The sequence below is a fragment of the Fukomys damarensis genome, unplaced genomic scaffold, assembly GCF_012274545.1.
Source record: "Fukomys damarensis isolate Sample0158 unplaced genomic scaffold, DMR_v1.0_HiC HiC_scaffold_28, whole genome shotgun sequence".
Lineage (NCBI taxonomy): Eukaryota > Metazoa > Chordata > Mammalia > Rodentia > Bathyergidae > Fukomys > Fukomys damarensis.
The window spans coordinates 548007-559823 of NW_022900940.1; the positions used below are offsets into that span (position 1 = coordinate 548007).

Here is an 11817-nt window from a genome sequence, read left to right on the forward strand (position 1 = left end):
TTTTTTTTTTTTTTTTTTTTTTTTTTTTTGAGACAGTGTCTTGCTAAATTGCCCAGGCTGAGCTCAAATGTTTAATTCTCTTGCCTCGGTCTCCCTAGTGGCAGAGATTACAGGTGTGTCCCGTTGGTGTACAGCTTCCATTCACTGTTTCTGCAGACTCCATTCCATACATATTAGTGCTGTCTTGCATACGTGTGCTTCTCTTTCACACCTGTGCATATGAAATAACAAACTTCTGTAAGTTGGGGTGTAGGAAGACATATGGGCAGGTCTCCAGTGAGGGACTGTGGATTGAGATGGCACCAGCTTCTGCCTTTGCAAGAGGCCTGAGGGGGTCACAGGGAGTTGGTGCCTGCTGGGAGGTGGAAGTTCTGCAGTCCAACCTTGTTGCTTGTATCTCCCGGATTAGGGCTGCCAGGGGCTAAGCTGTGTGCAAATGGAAGAGACAGAGACCCGACAGAGGAGGCTGGAAGGCTACGGCAGGGCAGAAGAACTGGAGCCACTACCCCCTCTCAGCACAGGAAGATGCCCTGAGACCTCAGAGGATGGGTATCTGGGAGTCCCTGAGAACCAGGTGGTGGCCCCCAAACCACTGGAGCCAGAGCCCAGCAGAGAGACTGCCTTGACCATTGGCCTTCAGGTGACAGTGCCCTTCGTATTTGCAGGCCTGGGGCTGTCCTGGGCTGGCATACTTTTGAACCATTTCCAGGTAAGTGGGAACTCCGTGGGGTTGGGGGCCGCTGTCCAGAGTCAGTCTTGAAGTAGGACCCACACATTGGGTCCAGCCTGAAGGACAAGGGGAAGGTCTCTGTAAAAACCACTTTTTCTCTATATTGGACAACATTCTTTGGTTACTAGTGACAGAGGTTCAGTTTAACCCAATTTAAGTTGAAAAAGAGAATTTGTTAGCTCATATAATTTTAGATTTCAGGCATGGTATAATTCCATTGTGTAGATGTACCAAAATGTATTTGATCATTGCTTTGCTGAGATATTTTTAATTTTAACAACTACGTCGTTCTGCTCAGACTGCTGTGGCAGAGTACCACACACTGGGGACTTAACCAACAGAAAGTTCTTTTCTTGTAGCTCCTGAGGCTGCTTCATCGAAGTATGCCACCTACAAAGGAGGCACAGTTAACTAGCAAGACTGTCATGCTCCTACCCCATCAGCTTTGCTTCTGCTGATTAGAAGCCAGTCACTGTTTTTGTTCCACACTCTTGGGGAATCAGTTGCATAAGAATGTCAGTAACACCCGGGGATTAGCTCAGTGGTTCTGGTGACTGCCTTGCAACCGCAAGGACCTGAGTTCGATCCCTGGTACAAAAATAACAACAACAACAACAACAACAAAAAGAATGTCAGTAACAAGCAGTTGGAGGCAGTGGGGTTATTGTGGAGGGATGCTGCCCACCTTCCTCATTATCATGTGATTAGCGTGACTGATGAGTGAGCAAGGTTGACTATCTTTTGACACTTGTTCAGATTCTTTGCCATGTGGAATGGTTTGTCCCCTCAGGAGGGTTTTCTGAGGGGACAAATAGAAATACCTGCTGATTTCACTTAGGAGAGATTCTAGAAACTTCAGTTAAAGGGTCCCATTTGAAGTGGGCTGCTTTGGAAGTGACAGCATGAATGGGCATAAGTAAAACCTGTCAGTGAGGAAAACGTAGCCTCCAGAACCCTAAAAAGACCCAGAGATGTTGGACATGTATTCTTGTTGTAGATACAGAAAGTGTCAGTTGCTGCTGCTTTACTTGTCAGTGTTGGAATGGTCCCTAGTTCAGCAGGTAAGTTTTAGAAGTTTAACCCTGATGACCCGTTCTCTTCCTGTGGGCTCCCCTGTTACCTGTACACCCTTCATGAGCCGGTCTAGCGAGCCTTCCTGGAGGAGGTGGCCATCAAAGTATGTCATGCCTGTGCTTTTGGGGAAAGGCAGATGCAGTTAAAATCTAACTGTGTCTGATGGCAGAGTCAGTCCCTCATGGGGAATCTGGAAAATGAAGGTCACCTGTGACTGAGAGACTGTTGCTAGGCATTGACCAGAATTATATTAACCACATCTACAGCAACAGAACATTAACAGCTGTTGATCGGCAGTCATTTCAGTAATAGTGATGAGGATGGGGAATCATGGTGGAGGGCCCACCTTAAGGTGGTCACCTACTACGAGGCATTCTTCATTCTTTCCCAGTTTAGGGACAGGCCATTGGACTGTTTCAAGGAGAAACCATGGGAAGATCACTCTTCCTTAAGTAAGTTTTGGAAAATAAGTCCCGCTCCTTGAAGGTCCTATTTTAACTGATACTGGGCTGGGTTCACTGTTTTAACTGGGTACCAGGCAGGGTCCCAGGGATCTCATCTCTTAAGTCAATCTGTAAGTCCACCCAGGTGGCAGGAGTGCCAGGGAGCACCTGCCAGACACAAGCTGCTCCCTATGATACAGCCAGGTAAGAATAGTTCTCCTTGTGACAGTGAGAACAACTTTAGGGCAAGTGAAGATGGCAGCACCCAAAGAGAGACAAAGAATGTGGACAGAGCTAGCTCAAGGTCAAGTGGGCAGCAATGGGCAGGTCCACCTCAGGAGGCCTTTGCCATGTTGGGAACCAGTTAGCAAAGAGGACTTCATCAGAGCTGTCCAGGTATCTTGGGTCATGTTTGGCTCATCTGTTCATAATGCCAGTTGTTATGGTCACCTCTTTTTGTCCCGTTGGCGAGGGAGGGTTATGGGGATGGCACAGCACCCAACACTAGAAGTAAGCAACAGCAGTTTCTTAGTCTATCGCTCGGCCTGGAGAGGAGCACATCACACCCTACACGGATCTGTTCAGGAGCAGAGTGAGCATAAGCTGTAGAGACAGGGCTCTATAGGAATGGGGCTAGGAGTCCTGGTTCCTGCAGGAGGGTGTGACTGGCCTGTTTGAATGGTTACACAGGCTAGCAGAAACTGAAGTCTGGTACTTGGAGACACTTAGGCACAGTGTCTGAGTCCCTTGATAAGAAGTGTTGTTTAGCTAGGGACCTTATCCATGAAAGCAGAATGGAGAAAAGAACTTGTGTTTAGATCATTCGAAGTCCTTCTGGTTCCCCTACGTGGTAAAACAGCATGATTCTAATTGCTTTCAGCCTTATAACACTCAGCCTGAAAATAGCTGCCTGGGTTTCTTCTTGTTTCTGTGATTCTGTTTGCTCATTTATTCATTGATTCATTCAGGCAGCACACTCTATTCTGGTGCCATGGGAGACATGACAGTCAGGCCCTGCTTCTGTGGTACTTAGTTGAGCGGAGAGACAGACACCAGTGTGTAAATCAGTGCTTGAGAGCAGCAAGGGCCAGGGAGAAAACAAAGCAGGGCGATGTGCTTGTGCAGATGGTGGGAATGGCCTTTTGGAGAGGGAGGCTAGAGAAGGTCTCTAGAGAAGGAGACACTAGAGAGGAGGCTTGGATGGACACAGGGGTTGCCTGGAAATGGTGGGCAGGCCAGCTAGTCAGGCCAGTACATGAGGTCTTCGTTGTCGCCTGTGGGTGGGCTCTGCTGTCTGAGATCAGAAACAGCGAAGATCTTTGCAGTTATTTAAAACTCAGATAGCTTGATCTCTGAGACTTGAATAGGGGGAGAAGCAGCATCCAGGCTTTGAAGTATGGCTACCTGGCTCAAAATTAGCCTAGGCTCAGGGTGACCCTGAGGTGTCCAGAACCCTGCTCCTGGGGAAACAAACTCTTTCCCCTGGGTGCTAGGAATAGAGACCTGTGCCGAGCCGCCCCTGAGAAGATGCTCCCTGAACACCAGAGTCGGAATAGGTCCCGGGTTCAGATACTCATGCCCAGCCCTGGGGGTCCTGATTCTTTGCTGTGTAGGTGAGATCCTATGTGTGCGTGAAAGAGGGAGAGAGAATCCAGGGTCTTTTGCGTGCTAAGTGCACACCCTGCTACTGAGCAGTGCCCCCATCCCCTCCCAGGTGTGCCAATGTGCATAATGGGTTGGAAACTACTGATCTTGTCCTAGTCCCCATAGGGACTGCAAGGTGGGCTTTTTCAAGGTCACCGAGGAAACCACATGATGCTTGACTCAGGCTCCTCCAGCTGTTCAGTGTAGCCTGGAATTCATTCCAGGCTCTTTGAGATTTTTCCTCAGTGCTACTGAACTATTTTAAAAATCATAGCCTTCATTTTCCAGAATATGGCCCAATAAACTGTGTTGACATGTAGTGTTCTCTAGTTTTACAAGAAAGTAATTTTGCTCACGTGAATATGTTCTTTGGTTTATTTCTGGCAATGGTTTCATTTGGTGGTTATAAAAGCCAATAATTACAGTAGTTAAAAGTTAATCACGGAGCTGTATCCCAGCCATTTATATATTTATATATTTATTTATTTATTCAGCGACAGGGTCTCACTGAGTGGCCCAGGCTGGCCTCAGATTTGCAGCCTCATTGTTCAGCCTTCTGAGTAGCTGAGGTTACCGTCACATCTGCCCAGCCCAAAGTTTTTACCACATTCAGGTGTGTATGTTCATTTATGTACATGTATGTGTGTGCGTGGGGGGGGATGTCTTTATTTCTCACTCAATTTTAATTTTTTTTCAGCTTTAATTGAGTTTATTGGTACATTTTAGGGATACAGTACAGTTACATTATTGTTGGGAATTTGTACCTCTATATGACAGGTCGTGGTTCTCATTTTTTCCCCTTGTCCCTGCCCTCCCTTTACCCCCTCTCCCCCTCCCCATCTACAAACACTTTATTTCCATCTTTTCATTATCTCACATTTTTTTCTTTTCCCTTATTACCCTTCCCCTACACATCCCACCTTCCCTACACCTTTAGCTCCTTTCTTCCCATTTCTAAATGTCAGTAATCTTATTCTCACTCAATTTTAAAACAAATTTGAGAAACATTTTTGTCATAATTTGTAACTATGTCAGATACCTTTTTGTATGATATTATATAGTTTTATTTCTATATTTCCTCCACTGACAAGAAGGTTTAGGATCCATTGTGCACAATTATATGTTTTTTAGAAGGTTTGACCGCACATCCCAAACTATAAGGACTCCTCAGGAGGTGGGCATGCCTGGGGAGAATAAACTCTTGTCTGGAGCCTTGGGAAGAGGATATGACTTAAAGTGTTCAACAGCCACAGAAGCTGGCTGGCCTCAAGGGCTTCTATCCTTAATCAGCTGATGCACTGAGCCCAGTTGACTCCTGTAGCATTTTTTTCATAAAATACCCCATTTCAGCTGTGGCTCATGCAGTGGCTCATGCACTGTGGAAGTTGAGGAAGGAAGATTTTGAGTCTGAGATCTTCCTGGAGTACATAGCAGTTTGAGGCCAGCCTGAGCTATATAATGAGCCCCTATCTCAGAAAAAAAGAAAGACAAAGACTGAAAGGATGGAGCCCTTTCTCCCAGACTCTTAAGTGCTTCCAGCCCATGTTTGAACAATCCTCCAAACCACAGGTAATGAATGGCCTGAGCAGGGGTCGTGAGGGGTGCCAATGCCAGGAGAGTGGAGTCAGGGTCTTAGGCTCTTCTCCAGGGTTAACTTGCATTGTAATTTGGGGCAGAACTTCTTGTGGCCTTTGTTTTCTTATTTGTAAAAACCTAATGCTGTACTCCGTGTGAATGAAAAGCTTGGGGATGTTTTGAGAGTCTAGTGATTGCTTGATTATGAAAGACTTTTGAGAAATAGATTGTTTCACAAAAGGAACTACAGAGCACAACTGCCCGCCTTCCTTCTACCTCCCTTCCTTCTCCCTCTTTTTTTTTCTCCCTTCCACCCTCCTCCCTTCCTTCTTCCTATTCCCTTTGCTTCTCTCTTCCCTCCCTCCATCCTTCCTTCTTTTCTTGGTTACTGAGTGCTTGCTTGCAGTTGATCTTGTTCTGCTGTCACTACTCAGTGGATTTCTTTTAGAGTGGTTATCATCACAATTCCACTTTCATTGTCATGATTATCTACCATACTGGAAAACTAAACATGTCTCTTTGGCACCCTTGTGCTTAGACAGAGTCTGGAAGATTACACGGTGAATAATACTGTAGTGTGTTGAGTAAATTAAGGAATGATTTGCCCTACTCTGATAATTGCAGCCTGGAGTGAGGCAGCCAGGTTCTCTTCTCAGCAAGGGAGGGAGACATGCTTACTAAAGTCATGCTTGGGAAACCTGCTGCAGAGGTTCCCAAAGAAAATTGCAGCACAAGACTGTGGACAGATAAAAGGGATGTGTCTTTCCAGATTGGGAGGGGCTGTACATCCCTCTCTCTTAGGTCATGAAGTGAGATTTGTTGTAGATATTCAAGCAAGCCATCTCCTTACACTGCCTAAGTGATCATTCTTACAGGAGCATGCATTGGTTTTGGTGGGAGATGGATTGGGGGCTCTTAGGAGTCATGGCAGAGTTGGTGTCCATGGGCTAGGAGCAGATGTGGGAGAGATGTGCAGACAGGCAGATTGGACGTGGAGTTCATTCAGTAAGGCTTGACAGAATGTTCTTTGAGGCAGGAAACTTAGTGGAGGTGAATTTGGAAGAAATGATTGTGACAGACTGGCTGAGTTTGAGTTATACTCATTCCTCCCTATAAGCAACTGAGAATGATGGTCTGAAGTACAGGGAAAGTCCGGGCCAGAGTGAGAGTGCGGGAGTTGTTGGATATATCTGGGGCCGGCAGAAACAAGAGCAGAGATAGTTCCCAGAGGTCCCAGTTACTCACTGCTTTGAGACAAGGCACAACAAAACGTGGTAGCTTATTGGAAGCCTGGTAATTCAATTTGATCGTGAACCTGAAACTTGGATGGGGCTCTGTGAGACTAGCAGCTGAGGGGCAGCTTACTGAGTGCTGGTCTCAGTCCAAGACAGTTCACTCACATGACTGGTAGATTGCTGCTGCCTGTTGGCTGGGACCACAGCTGGGAGTATCAGCCGCACCACCTGCACGTGACCATTCCAGGAGATAGGCAGTGGGAGCTGTCAGTTTCTTAGGCTCAGAAAGTGTCCGGTACAGAGGCCATTCCAGTATATTCAGGTAAGCACGAAAGGAAGGCGAGGGACAGAAGTGTCAACTCCCAGTAAGAAAAGTGGGAAAGTCTGGCTCCTGTGAGGAGTTTAAAATATCTGTTAGATTAATGAATATGTGAGGGGTGTGACTGAAGATAACAGTGAGAGGAACTCCTGGGTCTTGGGCAGAACCAGTTAGTGGAGAAACTTGCCTGGGCTATGTAGGGAGAGAAAGGCTAGGGTTGGAGAGTCTGATGGTGGCTGGGGCTCCAGACAAGGCTGGTTTGGATTTGAGTGTGAGACAGACTCTGCTGATAGAGGAGAATGAGGAAAGGTGGAGAGTGCTAGGTTAGGAAGATGAGCAGAGGTGAGTCCTAGACCCCATGGGGTAGCCCTGGGTCAGTAGGTGTGAGCCTGACCCTCCGCTTCAGGTGGTTTCTGCTGTCTGTGGCCTCAATTCATGCTCTGCCTAGGCCTGGACATTCTGTCCCTTGTGCCCATCAGGTGCACAGAGGATGCATCAAACTGTGGAATCCCTGGGAGCTCACTGTGGCATCCTACCCAGCCCCCTCCCCTTCTCTGGGTTGGGTGGTTAGGAGGGCAGAGTCTGACCTTCCTAGATGGAGGAAGTAAGGTCACTTGGAAGCACATTGACAAGTCCTTCAGGCCTTTGAAGGAGAACACTGCTCTATCTTCCATTAACACAACTTCTTCCTATGACCGTCAGCCCCCTGGACAGTGCTTGAAGTGACCACAGGCATGGCTTCCTTCTTGGGGACTTGTAGAGTTCTTGACATTGAAGGGTAAAATTCCTCTCAGGTGCCCCCAGGAACAGTATGCTTTGACTGAGATTTCTCAGGCCCTGCTCTGCCAAGGGCAGAGCAGCATACGCGTGGAGGAGGAGAGAGACCTTTGCGTGGGCACACACCAGGGCCTGGCCCACATGGGCTCTGTCTTTGTCCAGCCTGGCCAGCGTGACCGGGCTGCTGGACAATGTCAAGGTCACCACTGAGGAACAGCCAGCCTTCCTGGCAGAGTGAGCTCCCGGCTGACATACAGCCACTCCCTGAGGAGAGCCTGACCTGCGTGGAGTGGACAGCGAGAGCTGGCGGTCTCCAGATGAGCCTCTGAGCCACGCTGGCCTTTGCCCCTTACCTGTTTGCTCTGGCCCTTGGCCGAGGGGCCATCAGGGAACCTGCTCCAGGCACAGATCGCCTGGCAACTTCCTAGAAGCTGCTCTCTGTGTGGGGGAGGAGAAGAGAGGACAGCAAGCATCCAAGCTCGGACTTCTTGCTTCTGGGGATGTGGATGACACTCTGGTCATGGTAGTCACTCAGCTGAACCTGGAGTTTCGCTTTCAGGGCAAGAAGCTGCGAGGCTTCAGCTGTGAGTTCACCCGGTCCCCCCATGGGGTCTTCCCTGAGACCGTCTTCACCACAGCGTGCCAGGTTACAGTGCCCATACTGCTGTCTGGCTTGGGCATGTTGGCTGCTGGCCTGATGATGAATATTGTCCAGGTGTGTCTTGGGTACCAGAGAGATAGGGGATGGAGTGGAGGGCAGGATGAGGGTCTCTTGGCACCACAGGTGGGGCAGGCTAGGGACACATGGGGCCTACATGGGTGGGAGCAGCCCTGAGTCTGGCCTTGCTGCCCAGGAGTCCTCTCGGTGGGGCTGGTAGAAGGGTCCGCTAAGCACCTCAGCATCTGAGTCCCAGAGCAGCGCAGATTCTGATGATCCTCCCTAAGATGAGCCTGCATGGCCCCTGTCAACCCATGGTGCTTAGCCTCCTTCCTGTGCAGGGAGTGCAAGCTCCTCAGGATGGGATCTTTAGTTTTTTCTGCCTCAGTTTCCTCATCTGTAGAGCAGGGATCACCTGTCTCACAGATTTATAAGGCAGATGATTGAGTGCATGTGTGTCGTCCCCATGGAGTGGGGTGGTAGGCACAGGCAGAACTGTGGCAAGACTACTCTTCTGGAATCCCTGTTAGGTTCTGGGGAAGGACAGAGTCTGGCAGGGGTGTCCAGGCAAGCGAGGAGTGTGGCAGTCACCATCTGGTAGTGGTGTTTGCTGACAGACACTCACTCCTTGTGTTCTGTGTATACCCTGAGTTTGGTCTCTGTAATGTTTGGATGACTGAGGGGTTCTGCTGCCTGTCTACTCCAACATTTATTCAGAATTGGAGTGTTATTTTATTTTAGAAAAAACAGAACAGATGTAAGTGATGGAGGAAAGGTGCCCATGAAAATTTCAGTCAATATTTTGTTTCATACCAAGACTTATTTTCTGTGTATATATAAACATGAATATGTTGAGATTTTTCTTTTTATTCATTTATTTTTAATTGTGTGTGTGTGTGTGCGTGTGTTCTTGGGGATGGAACCCAGAGCATTGTGCTTGCCAGGTATGTATTGTACCACTGAGCTACATCCTCAGTCCCAGTACTACTTTCTAATCTGTGCATTTGAATTTAACCACAGGGACATCCCACATGGTGTCTCATGTTCCTCCGAAGCCCCAGCATCTCCGTGATGGGGGCTGCCCACTGGCTCCTTCTGTGCCTTTGTCTGAGTTGGAGAGGGGTGGCCAGTGTCACCCAGTCCACCTTGTCTCATTGTCCTCTGTGGCAGCTTCTGCCTACGTGAGAGGGACATGTGGGCCTCTTGGTGCCGCCGCCCACTCACTATGGGAGAGTTTGTGCTGCTTTGGCTTGTGACCTAGATACCCATCCTTTTCCTATGGCTTCAACTCTACAGCCTTTCTGAGAGCTTGTCACCCCTTTCCCTAAGACCCCTCTACTGATCTTCCTGTGCCAGGTCTGACCCTCCACTTTTGCAGCCACCTTGTGTGGGGCTGGCTTTCGAGCTCCTTTACCTCAGCCCCTCACTGCTGGGACCTCTGAGTGCAGCTCAGGAACACACACCGGATTCTTGCTGCCTCTATTGCTGTAGCCTGGAGGGTGTTTGTCAATTGGAAAAGCTAGGCAGGGAGGAGACACAGTGAGTAGGAGAAGAGAACATTTCCTACTTCCAGGGGGAGAGCAGAGATATGCAGAGGGAGCAGCACAGTCCAAGTTGGAACCGAAAGGCTGCTGTAGCAATTGTCAAGATGCCTTGGAAGACCCAAGCATTCCAGGGAAAGGACTGTGTGTGCAAAGAAAGCTGGATGACTGTGCACTGGTGAAGAATGAGGAACACTGGATGACCACTGTCATGGGGACAGGGACACTGCGGGCCATCGAGGGGCTCTGCTCTGTCCAGAAGCTTGACGCATACCCTGAATGCAGAGGGGTCTTTGTTTTTTGTTGGTTAGCTTCCTTCCCTCCCTCCTTCCCATCCTTCTTTCCTTTCTGTATTCTCTATTTTCTTGTGTTTGTCTCTATATATATCTTTCCTTTTTTCCTTCATTCCTTCCTTTTTTTCTTCCTTGCTAATTTTATGATAAGTATTATATTTGTTTATTGGAATGTCACGTTGAGATGTGGAAAATCTCACAGCTTGTGTGTGTAGCCGATGAACTGAAAGTCAGTGCCCATGTGTGACTGGTCCCAAGCATGCTCCACCCCAACAGATCCTTCACATCCCACTTTGTCCCTGCCTCTCCTTTCCTTCTAATGCTGTGGAAGACTTGTGGTCCTAGAGAGGTGTGATGCTATTCACAACATTCTTGAATACGTTTCAGGGGCATGTATGGACTCAAGTGTGTTGGTTGTGTGCTCAACAGAATTAGCAGTGTATGGTTATAAGTGGTTGAGTGACCTGGTTATATTTGTGTGACAGAGCTCACTAGTATCAGTGTTGCTTGGAAGATGAACCTTGGGGCAGCAAGGAGAGCAGGAAGGTTGGGGCTGTAATTCAGAGTCCCCTGAATGCCAGAACCAACAATATTGGTGGATTTCAGCCCTCCAATGACTGGAACAAATGTCTTTAAAGTGTTACTATGGAGGGCAGTGGCAGAATTTTTAAATTAAGACAACATGAATGTTTGATTAGGTGCAAGAAGGGTTAAAGTCATGGCTGGCAAAGCAGGAAGGACCCTGGAACTGCAAGAGGTGGGGCTGTCAAAAGGGCCTCTGAGAGAAGCTGGAGTTTGGACATGTTAATTTTGAAGTGACTGTGTGACATTAATTATGCATTCCACAGTGGATAAGACAGGTGTGGCATTGGGTATCTGTCTGTGGATTTGCTTCTGGCTGCAAATAATAGAAAACTCACATCAAAATGACTGTGGGAACAGTCTTATCTCTACAGATAACATTGGAAATACGGCAGCTCCAGAACTGGTTACTTCCCTGGATGAACAGTGAGTCTTGGTATTTTTCCACTTTATCATTCATGTTAGTCTGTCAGGGCTGCTGCAACAAAGTACCACAGACCAGACCAGGTGGCTTAAATAATGGAAATTTATTATCATCATCATCATTATTATTACTGTTATTGCATCTGGATACTGGAAGTCTGAGATCAAGGTATCTGCATGGTTGATTTCTTGAATTTTAAGGTGCTGTCTTCTCCCTGTGTTCTCATATGGTTGTCCCCCAGTGCTTGTCTGTGTCTTAATTTTTTGTAAGGACACTGGTCATGTTGGATGAGTGCATGTCTATCTGATCCTATTGTAGCTTACTCATTTATTTAGTGATCTATCTCTAAAAATATAATTTTTTTGAAGTACTGGGTCTTTGGGCTTTGACATATGAATTTGGGGGAGGGACACAGTTGAGCCAGTCTCTGTTTGTCAGCTTTGTACAGAACAGCTCCTTTCATCGTTGTGTGATACCCAGTGTGACCAGGCATGAATTCTTTTTTTTTTTTTTTTTTTTTTT

The 11817-nt window shown here is 47.6% G+C and overlaps 1 protein-coding gene across 7 annotated transcripts in view; it reads left to right on the forward strand.

Moving 5' to 3' along the window:
* Slc41a3 (solute carrier family 41 member 3) overlaps positions 1 to 11817 on the forward strand; it is a 47490-nt gene that overhangs the window by 9913 nt on the left and 25760 nt on the right. For 3 of the 7 annotated variants that reach the window (XM_010608057.3, XM_010608054.3, XM_019205107.2), the window contains exon 2: positions 410 to 709. In XM_010608057.3, coding sequence (XP_010606359.1) covers positions 437 to 709 — 273 coding nt within the window. In that variant the 5' untranslated portion in view covers positions 410 to 436. Of the gene's footprint in view, positions 1 to 409; positions 710 to 6232; positions 7024 to 7363; positions 8513 to 11231; positions 11298 to 11817 lie in introns of those variants that run through there. The other 4 variants (XM_010608055.3, XM_010608058.3, XM_010608056.3 and 1 more) reach the window with 4 other exon arrangements.